This window comes from Ptychodera flava, chromosome 3, assembly GCF_041260155.1.
Source record: "Ptychodera flava strain L36383 chromosome 3, AS_Pfla_20210202, whole genome shotgun sequence".
Classification (NCBI taxonomy): domain Eukaryota; kingdom Metazoa; phylum Hemichordata; class Enteropneusta; family Ptychoderidae; genus Ptychodera; species Ptychodera flava.
In genome coordinates, this window is record NC_091930.1 from 49,867,135 (window position 1) to 49,886,955 (window position 19,821).

A 19,821-nucleotide genomic window follows, 5' to 3' on the forward strand; every position below is an offset into this window, starting at 1 on the left:
GCCAGTGCAGCTTTGTAGTGACATATAATTCTATGTACAATAAAATGAAGTTCACCAATGATCTTCCTGGCACACAATAAAATTCAAAATAACTCCATTAAAATGCATATAATATGGCAACAAACCTCGGAAAATGTAGTTTATTAAGTATTACCATGACAAATAAACGTTACAAAACTGTCTTTATGGAAATGGGTCCTTTGGAACAAAATTGAATAAAATTGCATGTTGGCATATGAATCTCAAATATCACTTCAACAAATGTTTCAATTTTGTTTTATTAATTTTATTGGTGATCATTAACTCAAACGAACGGCTATTCCCCTTGAAAAAATTTACTCGATGAAACCCATGCGCGATATTGCAGTGTCACATTGCCGTGACAGCCTTGGAGACTACATGAGATGAAAGAGGTCCCTGTACATCTTCCATGCACAAATTGTACAGTACTATACAACCGTGCCCTCAAGAGTAAGCTTTAATATTAATTCATCATCGTTTTCGGATTTACAAGGTCATGTCTTTTCATATCGCATAGCAATAAGTGTGATTGTGGTAGGATTACTGACACTGAAATTTTGAAAACTATTCTACTTTCTTACTCTGTGTCGTCTTTAGTCCTTGGTCTAAACCAATTTGAGGTTATCGTTGCGCTGAGGGTAGTAGTATGCGTCTCAAAAGAGAAAGGTTTCAATTTTTACTCAAACTTTCCTAAATGAAACGATAAACCATTCTCTTACCAAATCAAGAATAAAAATCGAGGGTCTCCGGGTAAACTTTAATGTCAGATAAACACAGATCCTAACATTGTCAATATCTGATATTCAGAATTGCCGTCATCTCTGTGTTAACTCTGTGGAGACAAATGGAAGTGTCAATTTTCGAAAATATAGGACAGTGAAAAGTTTTCCTTACTCCAAGATCTTTAAAATGAGTCCCATAACTTGTAGACAAGGAAAGAATTCTAAAATTTTCAGGGCTCGAAATTCTGGCTCCTAGTCGCATTCTTCAATTTCTTTTGTATGTAAAAAGTATTTTTTTTTAGTGATGATAAGTTTTCTTAGTCATTATGGTATATTAGAGGCCAGGTCATGATACTTTAACTTCTGCAAACAAAAAATGGAATAGCTATTCAAGGAATCGTTTCTAAAATGATTTATTCGGAAATCGAATTCATAATGAATAAAGTACGTATCAATCACTTCTTTAACCCTTTCACCCCCAGTTCCCTGTATACAGGTCCAACTTTACCATAGAAAACAATGGATTTGGAACAAACCATGGTGGGAAAGGGTTAAGGATGGCAATGGAACATTCCATTTGCAAAACGTTGATAATGCCAAATTTACACATATCAATGTTTGAAGATCACAAGCACTTTAGATAGAAGGCGCTTTAGAGCTAGATCTAGAAGGCGCCTAAATTTTAGCAGTTGATGCATATTTGTTTAACTCACAAGTTTTACAATGTGTCTCTTTAATTTGTTTCAGTACTTCATCTGCAACAACTGGGTGAACTATTTTCATACTAAACACTTCCCCTACATGAATGATATGAACTTTCAACAACAAAATTTGTGCAGAATCAGATGTATAGTTCTCCCAAAGTTCCTGTGTGCGTTGCTGAGTTTTTCGCTTGTCCTCATAAGATAAGGACTCTCCCCCAATTATAGCATCCGAGCAAAAAACTACTATCGATGCATATGGCTTATATTTATTCAACAGGGCACAGAACTTCAAACGATAAGACTCTCCTTTGTAACTTGGTATGTCCTGGAGTATTCTTCTTACGGGATTCTCGACATAATCTCCCTTGAAATTGTCCTTCTAATGATTACCCCTGTAATCAGAACTGTTGCCAGTTGTCTCGGGAGAAATTCTTAGTGCCGATCCAAGAGTAAGACGAGTGATGTAGCTGTTGATAAGCTAGGTTTAAATTAGAGGCACCCTTGGACTCGCTGTACTCACAAAAAATTGTGCTAAGGAGTGATGACAACCGGGAAGGAGGAGCAATCTCATTCAGCACGGCTCCTATGCCCTCAAATATTTTAAAGATTTTCTCGTATTTCTCATGGTACTCTTTGATGTTTGCGGCATCATCAAATCATTTTTATGCGCGCCTTAATATTATGCACGATGCTCATTTGTCATGTTTGTACTTCAATTTAGCTTTCAGGGACATCTCTGCAAAAGGCAAGTAAGCATTTTGTTTGGGCAACTTGAACAAGCAAAACTGAAGTAGCACAGCTGCAATATGCTGTACGTTATTATTCTAGTTAACACGAAAACAATCGACAGACTGTGACGCGGACCCTGGCGTCTCCAAATTTGAATATGTAATCACTCGCGTTATCATCCCCCTGCTACCACCCGGAAAAGTTTGTTCGTTAATTTAAATAGTTATTTGAATACTTTTCTCTTTACTTGTCGTTTTCCGTATCATGTCTGTATCATTTTGGTAACACCTATTTTAAATAATTTCTAGGTCATTGGTTCAAAATTGCGATAAAAGTAGTCTCTACCATTTCAGTTTGAAATTCAAGTCCAAATTGCAATATCAATTAATACCCCGTAAGGTCAATGATGATTAATCAAAGACACAGGAGTCCAACAGATATTTTGAATCTTTCGTTATTTATTTCATGCTCTGTCAACCAACTTTACCTTTGTGAAATGGGGGAAGCATTATTTAATGTGTAACAAAGACTTTGAGCTTTGTAGCTGATCTACTGGCGTTATATATGCATAAAGCTACATGAAATCTAACAAGAGAATGTTATTTAAAGACCAAAAAAACGTTCAAAATGATTATCATAACTTATATTGGAAAATAACAGAGAATATAGTTTTCAAGCAAACTCCCTCTTTTTCAGTTAAACAGAAGTGGATTTGAATGATCCGCAAGCTAGGCTTAAGTAATGGTGCAACACAAAGTACATATCATTATGTAAAGCAGCATTGAAATCAATAGTACTAAGATGTCTACTTTCTGTTGCTGTACTTGAGTAAATATGTTTAATCTTTAATTCAAAACAATGTCAATGGTCTCTTCCGTCAATCTGTATATTTTCTACTCTGTCGTCTTATCATAATTAATAAACATAGTTACATCATGACACTTGTCTGATGCTTATACTGCGAACAATCGGGGAAATAGAGATTTTTATTAGATATTTTATATACCAAGAATACTACTCAGAAATGCAATTTACAACACAAACTCAAGTTTTGAAAAATAATCGATAAACGATAAGTAAACGATAACGGTACACACAAAATGTGTAAACACTAGGTTGAACAGGCCTTTTAACAAACTTTATAAAAGTAGGTCAACCAGCAGCCTTTGTTGTAGTCAGCTTGTTGTAATTTGCAGTCAACTCGTTGAACTTTTGTCAAGAGAAACTGCTGGTTGAGTGCCCATTATTGACTATTCCATTCCAGGACGTACATTTGAAATTCATCACACAGATTGCACAATATGCGTGGAATTTCCAGTTTCGTAAACTGTCGATACGTGCCTACCATCATATGAACATTGTTGTCGCGAGATGTCAACAGGACATGAATTATGTATATGTAATAACACTGGATGTGTGATTCAATACGTGATGCCGATGCACGTTGGTTGATTACACCAAGGGCTGCAGCGGAGCTCTGGTTACTATGGAAACATATTTTTCTTGATTTTTTGTTTTATTTTGTTACTATCTGAGAGTATAAATTTTCTATAATACTTAAATTATCACGGCTAAGTAAGTTTTCAAAATGCAAAAATCTTTGCATTGGGGAAATGTTGAATATTTCCTGCATTTCTTCTCTCATGGCGACGTAATCGAAGTGTTTCTTCGTACGGCACTCTACCGGCATATACACGTGGAAAGTTGTGGTACTCTGTTAAGAAAGATCATGCAAAAAATATGTGTTACATCGTGTGGCTGATATCACCAGTCTACGTTTGTTATAACAGTATCTGCCTCATTTTAAAACCCTACACACGAGGTTTTTTATGTTTTTGCAACGGTTCGAATTAAAATTGTATCGACACAAAGTTGTGAGTGGAAAACAAAAGATAACGTGACAGTGATAACGTGAACTCCTTCGTATAAGAAGTTGACATAGAAATGGTAGTACTTTTACTATATTAAATTCTGGTGAAATTTGCAGTATTTAAAATAGCCAACGATCATGATTTTGATATTCCCATATGCTGATGCCAATATTATTTTGCTTTTATGCAAAACACTTTCTGTGTTTCAATTATGATGATAATGGTAACTCCAGAAAAAGATGGTAACATAAACAGATACGTACTGAAACGATGTGGGAAATGTAATTTTGGCTTCTTCCATTGTAATCTTCGCATCGCATAAGGCGACGTGAGAGTCGGATGATAAAAAAATCCATTGTTCTGGAAAACATAAAATATTTTGAGAGCAGATTGAATACAGTAAATTGCATTTCCTAGAGATTAAATGACGCAATAAATAACATATAGTACATATCGACTTTACCTAATGTACGTCTAATGATTTCTTATTAAACAACCGGTAAACAATTGAGGATTGCTTGAGGAGATTCGATTCATTAGCATATTTCGTCTGCTTACAATAATTCCGTTCTCCGAATGCGATCATTTTAGTTAACAATAGTGAAGTTTATCGTAGTAAGATTTATCGATATGATCTTTACTCTATTATAAGTTTGACTTACAAAAATTATTGGATATTCATATGACGCTTCCATTTTCCTGTATCTCTGTATGCTGTAGGATATGACAAAGGTAAACATTGAAAATGACAATTTCAACTAGGCCGTTGAATAATGTCCAATGATGTCGTGTTTTCAACATCAGTACTGTTGTTGTTCCATTATTAAGAAAACAGAAAATGCGAAATGCCTTCGCTAAAAAAGTTAACATTAACTTCAAGTAGTTGCTGGCGAATGCTCCTAATGTACGAGACTGTGCGAATATAGTATTGCTATTTTCAGGTCTCATTGAATGCGATCGGTGGATTTGCTTTTAATGTACTGGTATCGTGTCATATTCAGCACAGCATGCACGTGTCTTGTATTACACGGCACCAGATAAAACAAAGTAAAACTTCAGTTACGTTTCTGCATTGGAGTGTGGATACCACTCACAGATAGATGTCACCATTTCCTCAAGACAAGACAGATACAGAGTGTTAATGCAGTCTTCAACTTAAATCAAGAGGGATTGCTAATCAAAGAATGCATGCCGTCTCCAATGTTGATAATCAAAAGCTGCAGTAAAAGGTAACTGTTTGATGTCATTTTTTAAAAGTAATTCCTTATATTGTATGGTCTCTGTAAAATATTTTATCACAAGGAAAATTTGTCGACTGACAAAGAAACTATTGACAAATATTTTTCGGCCGTTTGGCAGCAACCCAAATAATAATAAAAAGTAGTTTACAGTATTGGGAATTGCTAACATATGACAAACTCTTGTACACTGATTAAATACCTCAAATCTTGTAAATTCTGAGTGTGACTGCTTTCAAAAATACGAGCTGCCCAATAACCCCGATACGATAGGCCTATCTATGACGGTTCTCCTGCCCCTGTTCTGTGCATTTCGGAGGTACGTGATTACTTGTTAACCGGGAAATACCCATCTAAAAATAGCGATGAATTTCGAAATGTAACCTGCAATCAACTAAGTACTTGAAATATACTTCTCTATTTGTCACTAACGTCCAGGGCCGTTGCATTCAAAGCTGCTGCAGTGCATACAACAACTACGATGCAAAATGTATGTCAGAGAAGTAAATGAATATTTTCCACACTCTACACGGAAGTCAAAGTTGACATTTTCATTGATTTTGTAAAATCAATTAAACTTTTGAGAATAATGTAAAAGGCAGGACATTAAAATTATAATTACATTTTCATAATTATAAACGCAAAATCATGTTTTCACATTAAAATTCAATGACCAAAAAACGATAATAATTTGGGGTGCATTGCAAAATATCACGTAAAAAATTCAATGTGTATGTTTCGATAGCCTCAGAGAGTAATAAGAAATAACATTACCTCGTATTTGGGTCCTCGTTGCCTCGACTTTCCTTGACGTTGAAGAGTGATCAGGCTCTGTTGAAGTTGCTGCCTATTTGTCTAAATTTATAATATTCACCGTGTCACTGCGTGGCCCAGTACATTGTAAACAGCGGCTATACCACAGTGTGATAGGGGTGTCATAAAATCAAAATATAGTTAATTTTCATTCGAAAAATTGAAACAATATGCTATTCGTATATTCGAACCATAACTTGCAGGTAATGTAATGGTTAAGTTATGGAATTTGGCAAATGCGGCCATTGAGTGTTAGCATCTCATCCGTGTACAGAAACTGACAGCGAACTACCGTAAAGCAGGTAGAGAATAGAATAGCTCAGTGGTCTGTCGTGGCAGGTTGCTCAATCATTATTATTGTAAGCTCTGCGATCCTTATGGAGTTATGTAAATAATATGACAGAACCCCATGAGCTCGCACAGCATTTTGAGGGATACTGAAGAGCGAAGCGAGTGAAAATTACAGCAAGATATGCCGTATCACGAGTAAAAATAACTTCAGTATCCCTCAAAATGATGGGCAAGTTCATGGGGTTCGGTTATTAATACATATATTCTTCTAATTTAGCAAAATGCATCGCGAAGTGCACTAATATTACATAAGAAAATCCCAGTGATTCGCCGCCATTACGTTTCTGTATGAGGTCTCGGATTGGCTTGGCTAACACACGTCTATTCATATGTAAATTGTATGAGGTCATCATCTTCGCTCGAGCTCATTCACTCGCCCACGGAAAACAAAACGCTGAAGCAATACACGTAGATCACAAATCCTAACTTTTATTTCACAAAAAAGGAGAAAACTTGAAAGTCAAACAAGCAGAGAACACAACATATTATATTCTTTCAATAGAAGCGGCAAAACTTTGAAATTCGGGGAGAAAAGCACTGAACTTTGGTCTCTCAGTAACAAGAGCCAAAACTTTGTTGTATCATTGTCAATAAATAAAATAGCATCAAGTTGCTAGAAGCATGAATCTTAAGTAACCGACAACTATTTGTACTTGAAGTACATTGTTATTATTTATGTCGCTCTGCTTTTGGCATCAAGCACTGCAATATCCTCAAGGATATCTGCAGTATATATATATATATATTATATATATATATATATATATATATATATATATATATATATATATATATATATATATATATATATATATATAATATATATATATATATATCGTGATCACAATTTACTTTACATAATGTTCACTGTGTACATCATACGGTCATGGTCGTTACGGTTTGTTTTTGGCGATTACCCCCTTATTATTGATTTCCTAATGACTTCCTATGTTAAATGCAACTGTGGCTCACTTCAATTTTGTTGCTTTGGTCGACATTCTTGTTGACATATTTCTGGCTGCCGAATGTTGTGAGTTAAAATCCGATTGACACCATATATTCTGCACTTTGGATTACACAACAGTGTCTGCGCCATGTTTTCTCAGTGTAAGTTAATCTTTTTTAGAATATCAAATCATGTAAAACTCTAGATTAGGTTTGTTGGAATATACCCCTAGGCATTTTTTATAGTCCGATATCACAATAAATAACAAATGCAGTTTGTGATTGTAAGGCCGTTCATAGGCTGTTGGACGGGGAATCCCCGTCTAAAAATAGCGATGACATGACGTCTGCGATCAATAACCGGAAACACCTGTTTAATGGGGAATCCCCATCTACGAATAGCGGTTGAAAATATGACAGCGATCAATTATCCTTTGTAAACATAGTGCTTGAAATCAACTTATATAGTCGTCGTTTATGTACGAGTTAATAACAAATAGAAATTAACAATTATGTGATTACAAAGGCATTACAAAAATTGATATGCAAAGAGGGTGTCATATGGATTATTTATTGAGTGAATTCTGAATTTCTATAGACAAAGGCCAAATAACAGCGCCATTACTCATTCAAAATATACCTTTTTATGTATTTTATTCTACAAAATGCGAGACACCTCTACTGGAAATGCAACAAAGCTCACATTCACAATGATAATCTTGATAGACCAAATTACATCTGCATAATAGGTAGGAACAATCGATGTTCTTGTTCTCTAAAGAAAGTCTTTCTGCTTCATAGAAATTACACAGGGTTCAGTCTGGCTATCAGTGACACGTTCTGCGTACTGATTAGAAGATATGATAACTGCTCTCTAAATGTCGTCAAAAATGGATGTGCCAGATATTTACAGTGAGGCATTCACACATATCCACGCCAGTTTACCTGTGGGGTGGCCGAGCTGTAAAAGTGACTTTTTCTCCAATAGCTTGAAAATCGTTTTTTTTCAGTACGTTTTGTTTGTAGTGGCACTTGTTTGTATCCCTACAGGCATGGCACAGAAAAGACGACTGGCAATGCTGTGGCTTTCAATCGCGCTTGGGTCAGGGCAATCTGAGCGCAATGGATTCCTCATAGCATTGCTAGCTTGATTAGAGTTATACCAGGCCAGGATCAATTGAGATGTACTAGGTGCGCCCTTGGATATTTTAGATCCTTATTAACAGACGTATATTAAATATGATTGTATAACGACATAAACTTTTGACGGTCATACATAAGTTTAGAAAGTTGAGAACTAACATATCAATTGCCTTATCGGGTAAGAACAAAACGGTGTATTTTCTAAACAAAACAAGTGACAAGGAAAAACATAAACATTACAACAACTGAACTTCGCAAAATCAGTTTCAACTTTTCGCGATATTCCTCGGAAACATGACATCAAAACTTGACTATCAAATTTTTAGAACTCAATAGTAATTGTATATATCGCCTTTCATATATATTTATTTTATGTGTTGGTCTGTGGTCCTACGAGAATTTACATAACCTTCCATTCCTAAAGGCTCAAGCAGGTAAATATTTATGATGGCAGATTTAATAAGGAAAATGGCGTTTCCTTGTGATTTACAAATGCAATAACTTGGTTGGCTCTTATTTGCGTTGCTACATATACAACTCTTAGTCAACTTCCCAATATAACTTTCTGGGTTGTTTATCGTATCGACATAATATATACTGACTATGTGATAAAACTTTAAAAAATGTAAATGATCGATTGACTGATTGATTGATTGATTAACCGACTGACTGACCAACTGACTGATTGACTGACTGGTGACTGCCTGATTGAATGACCGATTAATGGATAGATGAATCGATAGATGGATGGATGGATGGATGGATGGATGGATTGATTGAGCGATTAAATGATTGACTTACTGGTTGCTTGATTATTTTGGGGGTTAATGGATACATCGACGAATAAATAGACTGACTTATTGATTGGTTGGTTGGTTGTTGGTTGGTCATTGATGTAAGGCTTTTAAGAGATCACAGGCCTATACTTTTTAAAAAAAGGAACATATAACTCGAAAATGTTAAATAGACTTTGTACACGTTGAACGCTTATTGAGCTTGTAAAAATACCGCCTTAGTACTTTCCAGCCAATATGGCGATATCCTTATCAGGTTATTGACAAATTGTTGCATTGAAATATGTTGCATTTGGTATCGAACATGTCGAGTCTTCTCTCCATTACTGGTCACAACGTGTCGGAAAATTCACAGCGAAGAAGACGCCGATGACAATGAAAGAGCGGTTTTAAAAGATACTGAGAACATGTTTACAATGGATTATTCCAACAGTTTGCATTTCATAATAAAAACCAATGGTAAAAGTTGCATATCTGAATCGTGAGGCTCACTGGCTGGCTAAATTTTATTAGCATTGATCTTATCACGCCTAGCACTTTCCTATATGGCACGCCAGTCAAGAAAAAGACAAGGATTCAAAAACCTACGCATTTATATTTACCAGCTCTACATGGTAAGCTGCAGCAGGTTGAGTCAACAAAAGTCATGCTTAGAGTAAAACGTCTTCCAATGGCCTTCACATGACCAAGTCTTTCATAACATGCAAAGTAGGAACATGTTGTGCCTCGCTGGTTTGACAAGACCATGAGAGAAGAACTTAGCATGATAAATATTGATGAATCATTACAACACAACACATCACCTACAGCTTTCCCAAGATGTTGCACACTGACCTTAATATCATGTTATATAGTATATTCATCGCAAGTTTATCACAAAATTATGATAACTTAGGTATATGCTATTAAACATAGTGAAATTATCGTTATCGATGATTACAATTGCCATGTCAGTGAAATGGTAACATAGCAAATAATTACAAAATCATAACAATTCATGAAATACTGATACAAAATATCCGATAATTGCAAAATAATTGAATACTTTGAGTAAATGATTTTGAGAAACGAATTAAATAACTATAAAGTACTAATAGAACAATATATTGTCAGTGATTTTCTAAAACGTAAGACTTTGTAAAATTGTATTATGTTTCCACATTTTCTTGTTTATTTTTCTTTGGATTATTTTTATGTCGATTGTTTTATTCAATAGATTTATAATGATATATTGCAACATTTAATTTTTAAAAAACGCACATGTAACAGAATAGTGTTTTAACCTGCAAGATTAAAGAATCAAATGCGAGCTTCCCTGTTTTCAACCATTATGACATCTACAACTGTTACAAAGAATTCATGGTGTTTTACTTAATAACTTGGTTTCTCTTCAGGAAACTGATACCAACACTACTACATTTTGACTTGCAGCAGAAAAACATGCTATGCATAAGGTTTATCAACCCTTTGAGCGCCAAAGTCAACTTTTGTCACAGTTAGAAAATATACTCCTGTCAATTTTTTTCAGATTTTTGTCAGAAATTTGATAACAAACTAGAGAAAATAAAACGTGATGTCCATTTGGTCCAAAATTATAAAACAATAACAGAAAAATCCACAAAAATTGGTAAAAATGTTGCACTAAAATTTTGGTGGGAAAAATCATAGCACTGAAAGGGTTAATATCTGACCACTATGCCTGAAAAGCACATTTCACGCTTCATCCTTTCTTGACGGCGATTCTCCGTTTATTGTTAAAAGTAGTCCGGTATTACAAAGGGTTACTCTACATGGGTGAGCTATATGTATAGCATGTAACCATTCGACTAAGGAAAGAGTTATCTTTGCATCACATTATTCAACACGATCTGATTTCATCAAATATAATTTTTAAGTGTTCCTCTTTTGGGTATAAATTTGCATTTCAAGGATCAGAAATCAAACAATCCAAATAATACACAGACATTTAAAAAAACAAAGTGTCTCTGGAGATTAAATTTCGTTTTTCATCATTGAATTTTTGAACTTTCATATTTTTCTATGAGCTTATGTTTTTAAAATCTACTCAACGACTTAGCTTTTCTTGAAACACAAACATCGCACTCTGTGCATATTCAATGTTACTTAAGTCAAAACTATGCTAATAGTGACTAAATTTCAGTCTCCAATAAAACATGGGTCTGGCCACAGCATTCTAACCACATCTACAAGTTGTCGTGTTTAGTTTCTTAACATGTTACATTGAAATCTGTTGCATTTATTGTTGAACATATCGAGTCTTCTCTCCAGTACTGGTCACACTGAAATGGAAAATTCACAGCAAAGAAGACACTGATAACTGCAAGCCCTATCATGAGGTTGTCCAAACTTGATGTAGGTTTAAGGCGTCTAACTGATTTTGCGATGTATGAATCCCAATCGAATTCACTATCGATCTTGACGATGAGGGCGTCCCAGGTGTGACCGATGCAGGTGTGCAAACCAACAGAATAAAATGGTAAAGCAAAATATATAAATATCTCTAACCACATGATCACATTAATCACAATAGCCTGTGGATTGTCCGTCTGACGCACAAAAATATTGTAGTTCCAATACATGTGACAGAATATCTGAAAAATATTCAATGCAATCGTAACAACCATACACACAGATACGACATTGTTCAGCCTTGTAAAGTATAAGTAACTTTCTAAAATTCTTCTAGAACAGAGAGATTTATCTTGTCGGTGATCGTGCAGAAAATTTATCATTCTGTTACAATCTACCTCCACTGACCTTTGCAACCCTAGTATTAAAAACCAGAATATTGAAAATACAATAACACCCAGTGTTTGTACTACAAATGCCACAAAACCCCAGCCATCTATAATACATCCACTTGTTATTGGAATACTGACTTCAAACGCAACAATCATTAATACTAATATTGTCAGTGGAATGCCAAAAAACATATAATCAAACACATTACAGACTGTTTGCTTAAGTGAGTAGAATACGAAGTCGTCCGATAGTGCATGGAGTGTGCCCGTGGCCATGGGTTTGCACTTTGACAGTCTGGGCGAAAGGAGCACACAAAGAATGAAAAAGCGTGGGACAAAGAATGAAAGATATGATAATAGGTACAGGATTTCTTCTTTCTGCATCCATCGGTATACGAGCTTTTGAATACAGTTCACTAAATGTAGGGTCGCTAACAAGAGTAGCCAGGCCAATGAACCATATCTTCGAGGTTTCCTCAGTACTTGTCCATCACCTATAAAATAAACATGACCAGATATGAACTGAATATGCTCACGTGTTTTACAACAGGGTCATCAATAGTAGTACCCTTCACAGAACAATGAGATATATGTTATCACTATATGTAGCAGGTTTTTTTCAACTTCGCACAGTACTCTCAGAGTTTAATCACTAATACAAAACTTTATTTAATATGCGAATGAGCTGTCAATTAATTTGACACTGGGGACAATTAGATATCCATCAGATCAACATTTGTAGCACGTTTTATTTAATTTAATGCTGTAATTTTAGAGTAATGTCACTTATTACAAAGTTCATTAAATATGCAAATAAACCCTACATTAACTTGACACTGTTCAATGATTCATAGCACAATTTAATATTCATCAAATCAATATCTGTAGCACGTTTCACAAAATTTTAGTGCCGAAATTTTAGAGTTGTCTACCTAATTACAAAGTTTAATAAATATGCAAATGAACCCTTAATTAACTTTATACTACTAAATGCTTTACAACAAAGTTAGATATCTGTCGTATCAGTATGTGCAGCAGTTTCATCACATTTGATGCAGTTATTTCGGAGTTATATGACTAATTATAAGACTTCATGGAATATGCAATTTGAGCTGATTATTAACTTGACACTGCTCAATGCTTCTCAGTACGATTGGATATTTATCAGATCAACATCTGTAGCAAGTTTCATCAAATTTAATGCTTTAATTTTGGAGTAATATCACTAATTACAAAGTTAATTTAATATGCAAATGAACCCTTAATTAACTTCACACAACTAAATGCTCTACACCACAATTAGATATCTGTCGGATCAGTATCTGCAGCAGATTTCATCACATTTGGTGCAGTTATTTTGGAGTTATATCACTAATTACTAAACTTCATAAAATATGCAAATGAGCTATTTGTTAACTTGACACTGCCAAATAGTACTATTAGATATTTATCAAATCAATATCTGTACCTAATTTCACTGACTTGGGTGCCGTAATTTCAAAGTTATATACATAATTACAAAGTTCATTAAATATGCAAATGAACCCTTAATTAATTTCACACTACTAAATGCTTTACACTACAGTTAGATATCAGTCGGATCAGTATCTGCAGCAGATTTCATCACATTTGGTGAAGTTATAACGGAGTTATATGACTAATTACAGACCTTCATAAAATATGCAAATGAGCTATTTATCAACTTGACACTTCCTAATGCTTCTAAATATAATTAGATATATATCAGATCAATATTTGTTGCAAGTATCATCAAGTTTAATGCAGGAAATTCAGAGTTATCTCACTAATAACAAAAGTTCATTAAATATGCAAATGAGAAGATAATTGACATGACACTCACAGTATCATCATAATGTTCTTAGATTGTCATCTGTGAAAAGTTTCATGAAATTTTGTGCAGTATTTCTTGATATATGTCTACACTGTAATTACCGTCTCCATAGGGAAACCATTGTACGGAAAAAACGATATTGCATAACTTCATTAATATGCAAGCCACACTAACCAAAATCTAATCAGTTCTTGCAAGTAGCATATGGTACCTGTGTACCAAATCTGACTTGAATCCGTTCAGGCGTTTTTGAGTTATCGTGTAAACAGACAGACAGACAGACACACACACACACACACACACACACACACACACACTAACACACACACACACTCACACACGGACAGACAGACAGACATCGCTATGACAATAGCCCACGTGTTTACACACGTGAGCTAAAAATGACCCACATAGTGTAATGACATGGCTTTTGCCTGAAGCGTGTATCAATAAATTGTTTATTCGAATGAATCAGTAAATAGTAGATAGTAATAAAATAGTAATGTCGCCTATTGCCATTTGTCTCACATACGTCCCTTTGCTAGCACTGCAGTGTAAGTCTTGAAAACTGCTGCAGTGTTATTGATCACACCTTATTGCATTCCGAAAGATTATATATGCATTTAGTGATGTGGCTCAGTTGATTTTTATCCTCATCAAATTTCTTGCCAGGTGCATTTTCGAAGTAAATGATGAGAAACATGAGTATTGTCTGGGTGAAATTAAATAGCTATCATACAAGTATATTATTGGCGCAAATACAGCGATCTGATTGGTCGACAAGGGAGAATGACCGTAGTATATTTCCGATATAGAACGGCTGTCACACGTGAGAGTTTTTGGCAAGAGCTAGATCATTTTTGAGGTCCCACGCCATAATTTCAATATATTGTTACACTTAGCATATCGTTCGTGCATATGTGTCGTGAACTGGTCAAAATCTCGCGGTATACCATCGCTGGGTGTGGTTTGTCGCTAAAATAGCTTAAATACTAATGATAGAACTTCAGCGGCAAAATATGGCGAAGAAGCTAACCTTGTTGGATCACACTTTGTGACAGGTCGCGACAAATTTCGCAGTCGTCATTTCCGTCAGCTACTTGGTAGTGTGTCACACAGCGCCGTTTGTTCTTCCATCCCGAATATCCAAGAAGGAAAAATATTGCTTTAGCGGAGCGGCTTGGTTCGTTATTTTCTTCCGGAATCAATTTAATCGCTAGTCCTGATAATAAAACAGATGACGACGAACATAAAAAAATAATATCTCCAGTTAATGAAGAAGTACTGTATGAGCCACGGGCCATTGTTGTACAAACTAATTTATCCTCAAATTGATTATACTAGCTGAAGAGGGTGGTTATTGTAGTATTACATTATATAAACATGTATGTCTTATGCCATAAAAAAAGTTGAACTTCCTAAAGGAATATTTCGAGCATTCTTTTTCGAAATCAAGAATAAACATCGGGGGTCACACTGCATATTTTGGTACTAGAGAAACAAATACCCAAAATTTACCGATATTTTAAAATCAAATTGGCCGCAAACTCCACGGAACAAAGATGGTGAAAAGTTTTTATACACCAAGAGATTTAGCTGTAACCTCAACAAGTGGTGGACCACAAAGGATTTGAAAGCGTTTTAGATTCCCAATATAAACTCTCTCCGAGGCGCATTCTCCCTTTAGGAACTAAAATCAAATTATTGAAGGATCTCCGTCGACTAGAAGTTCAGCGCCCGTGATCGAGAATTACACGGATAAGTCACTAAAGACAACATGTGACGACGCTGATTTGGTAAATGGTAAGCCAATGCCGAAGCAAGGTAGTTCTAATAGCAAAATCCTGAACGTTTACACTACTCTTTTTATCAGACTGCGTTCACATTGGTGAGGGGGCTGAAGGAGTACAAGGGGGAACGCGAAAATTCTTGGGGTAGTCGAGGGGGAAGGGACTTGAAAGTTTTGCTCTGCCTATAGGGCGGGGTAACCTGAAAATACTTTTGTTCTCATCATTTAGATGTCATCCAATGGTTCTAATGCTAGTAATAATTAAACAAAATCTAGACTCGTTTTGTTGCATTTAATGGCTTTAGCTTCGACAAATCTCAAATATGAATGAATGTCAGGCTTTATTGACAAACTGAATATTGTGTGTTTAGAGAGACACCAAGAAACTGTATTTGATACATTGCATAAATTATTTGTCGACAATACAAATGCAAGGTACATGGTACACAGTTTGTGTTCGCAAGCTAAATACCAGACAGCACACCATGCTGTACGGAGTTAACAAGAACGAGGTTGTATAAACTGAACAAAATTATTGTCAAAATTATCAAAGTTAATATACAGCTACTACCTACGGGCAGTGTCACTGTCACTGCATAACGGCAGTGACGGTACGCAGCTCTGCCTCTCATGTAGTTTAGCTGTCACTGCATACCAGTAGTAACAGTGATAGCTCTGACTCTGATATAGTTGTAAAAGTGTTTAGGTCAGAGGACGCTCAATTGACAGGGAAACATACATGAACACAAGATCAGGCTAGATAGCAACACATGGACGACTAGGAGACTTAACAGTTTCCATTGATTTTTGAATTCGTGCATATGATAATAATCAATATTGGAGAGAAAAAATTGGGTCAAACTGCATGATTTTATACAAAATCACTTAAATTCAATGTATATAACTAACAAATCATTTCAATTTTATGCAGTGAATAAAATTTTCAAATCTCATCGTACAATAGCACAATCGTGAAAAAAACTTTAAACAGTAAAGACTCTAAGTGAACAATGTGTAAATAAATGGAATGATTATTTGATGGAATATTTTAATCTTTCATTATTGTTAATTTTGTAAAACATTTATATCAGTAGCATTTAAGTCTTTTATGTCTTGTACTTTTGAAAAAACAAATTCGGTAAGTCACTACGCTCAGTTTTTTTCACAGTTTTACAAAATGTAGCTTGGAATTCACATTTTGCATACGCTCTCATGATTGTCATTTGGTGTGCTTTTCGGCTGGTCTTGCCAGAGTTTGTTAAACTCAAGTTGGCTTAGGCTGATAAATCCAAAGTCAACCCGTGCATTTAAAACTAATTCAAGAATTTGATTCAGTAATATGACTCTACAACCTTCTGATAAGAATTCATGTCAAACATCTGTGAGCAGAACTACGCAATACATGTTTATTTTTACTATTCATGCACTCCTAGTAAATATGGGGCTATATGATGATGGGGGACTTGAAAAATTGGAAAAATGTTTATAATATAGACGGGAGGAGGGGCTTAAATTTTTTAGGGTACTAAGGGGAGTCTAAAACTAAGATTTCAAACGCAAATCTTCCGACCTCCCCCTCCCCCCAATTTTCGTGAACCCAGCCTGACAAGTGAATCCTGTATTTATTCATTTATCTCGTTTTACCAATGATTATGAATACCATTATTACACTTTCTCTTCACATAAAGCGACTGTGCTAGTTGAAGGGCCCATTCTCTATTAACGTCAGCGTTATTTCTCGTTCATTCGAAAAGACGAATTGGCTTTACCGACACCCTGATATAGTATTCTATCAGCGTGCGTGTCTATGTCATTCCGATTTGAAGAGAGATAGGTCTGGCCATGGTAAAACAATAAAAAATGTGGTGACTTTTGCTAGTGCCAATAGAGGCCCCTCAAATAGGAAAGAAGCTTAATGCGTACATATATACAGCATTTCCATATAAGTTAGAACTCATTACTTAATTAAATAGATAGATGGAGTTAATAGGACAATATATATTAAAACATATGATTTGCTATCGGCCCTCTCAGCGCTCTAACCTTTTGTCGGCCGCTTCAACTGTCATAGTCACTAAGTCTGTCATTAATTCTTCGCGTAAACAGTCCTTGCTCTGGGCGATGATTTTCCGATTGCTTAAAAAGCTTTTGCTGTCTCTTTTCTGTTTTCGTTGTTTTATTTTTGTGATCGAATACACATGTATCATAGGTATCAGTACCAGTACACTCTTTATTTATGTATTTACACCTTGGTCTGAAGTATAGTAAATTAAGAATCGAAAACGCTACATGCCGAATCAAATGTTGCATCGAAGGCATTATTATTTAACTCTAAGTATTGCTTTCACTTTCGCGATGGCAATTTAAGTCGAACGCAGTGGTATCTGTACATACCCCACGATAAAGGTTGAACTGGTGTGAAGATGTTAAGTTAGGAATTTCATCATTGAATTTCTTGATTTCGATAAATATGCAAGGATGAAATTGACGACGTCAATGAAAGAGAGGTCACCGTAGACAAGGAAGTGACTAAGTATTTCATAAAATAGTAACTGGCAAATGTTGGTGCTTTGAGTACATGTCGAGACGAACGGCAACGCCCATGATTCTAACGTTTACGAAATTTTCGATATTTAATGCTCACTCACCGTTTTGGTCCCCCATCGGAAAACCTTTTGATGAAAGTTGGCAGCTCAAACTGAAACAGCAGCGACTCGTCTTGATAAGGTCGATCACAGCCGTTGGTCTATTTATAAGCCTGTTCGCAACGTCAACGTGATCGGAGATCACAGGATGTTATAACATAATTGATGTATCTGTGTCACTGAATGCATTTGCGTTGCAAAAGATTGACTTTCCTATACTCTGTGAAGCCTTTCTATTGTCCGGTAAAATGTAAAATAAATTTTAAGCGCAAGACGATAATGTTTCTTTCGATGACTTATGTGACAATTATAGTTGTTGATTATAATAAATGTAAAACAATGGGTGTGGAAAGGGAAGTCAAAATCTGTACCAAGTTTTTATTGTTTCTTTATGTCGACTTTTCAATGTCGTATCGCCATTGTTAACCGTTTGTCTCGTGCTCTGGTAAGTGCATATTTCATTATCACAGAGCACTGACAAATAGTAGCTCATTTAAAATATTTCACTAACGATTCTTTCAGATAGAAAGACATGTATTCTTAGCCGTTGCTTAATGTGCAGCCAGTAATACATTTACGTAAAAATAGAACAAGGGGGAAAACCGATGACTCATTCATGTCAAAGGCGGGGGTCAAATAGTTTTGAAACTGCGCTTGCGCAGATTTATCAAGCATTTGGATTTATCATTAGTGTCTAAAGGTTCTGTGTCAATGGCAAAATATAGACCGAACAAACTTGAGACTAATCTAGCTCTGCAGTGAGACCTAATTCTATGTATAGTAAATCGAATTATTGACTGGTTGTATAAATAATAATTTACGGCATAAAAGACGCCCATAGTTGCAAGCCCTATCATGACTTTGTCCACTGTTACAATTGTTCTCGGTTTCTAGCGTCTACGTGATTTTGCGATTTTTGAATCCTTAACCGAATTTGAAATAAAACTTGGCGATCCGTGTGTCCCAGATGTGACCGATATTGTATTGTTATGCAAACAAATAGAATAAGGTCATTTTGATTCGCTCTAAGTTTGACCATTTGCCAGCGCCGTTCACTGACATCAACATCTGTTCCAGTGTTATTGAGACCACTTCATTTGCGAGGAACATCGGTGTAATATTTGATGAAAACCATACATTTCAACAACATATCGGTTCCACCTGCAGTGCTATTCACTTCCTCCTCCGCAAAATTGGTCGTATCAGAAAGTACTTGTCCAGAGATTCCTGTGCCACCCTCGTCCACGCAGTTATATCCTCAAAGCTTCACTACTGTAATGCTCTACTGTATGGCTTGCCTGATACACAGTTACAGCGGTTACAACATGCTCAAAACACAGCAGCTAGAATTGTTACAAAGACTAAGAAATCGGACCACATTATCCCCTTATGCAGCTTCACTGGCTTCCAGTACATCATCGCATTGTTTACAAACTTCTACT

At 35.6% G+C, this 19,821-nt stretch overlaps 1 protein-coding gene and 1 long non-coding RNA gene across 2 annotated transcripts; both read right to left on the reverse strand.

Annotated features, from left to right (window-relative positions):
* Positions 1-1,689: 1,689 nt before the first annotated feature.
* On the reverse strand, positions 1,690-6,158 carry LOC139130221 (uncharacterized). The gene is made up of 4 exons (XR_011551820.1): positions 6,060-6,158; positions 4,710-4,746; positions 4,311-4,407; positions 1,690-3,890 (listed from the first exon to the last, which is right to left on the reverse strand). It is a non-coding gene; the product is annotated as an uncharacterized lncRNA (long non-coding RNA).
* Positions 6,159-10,169: 4,011 nt separating this feature from the next.
* Positions 10,170-18,516, reverse strand: LOC139130222 (uncharacterized). The gene is made up of 3 exons (XM_070695971.1): positions 18,383-18,516; positions 14,982-15,167; positions 10,170-12,587 (listed from the first exon to the last, which is right to left on the reverse strand). The coding sequence occupies exons 1-3, from the start codon at positions 18,396-18,398 to the stop codon at positions 11,560-11,562; spliced, it is 1,230 nt and encodes a 409-aa protein (XP_070552072.1). The 5' UTR covers positions 18,399-18,516; the 3' UTR covers positions 10,170-11,559.
* Between the last annotated feature and the right edge of the window lie 1,305 nt (positions 18,517-19,821).

Coding starts and splice junctions, on each gene's coding strand:
- LOC139130222 (XM_070695971.1), bottom strand. Junction 12,588..14,981: donor ACAAAGTGTGATCCAACAAG/GTTAGCTTCTTC, acceptor TTTATTTTATAG/GTGATGGACAAGTACTGAGG.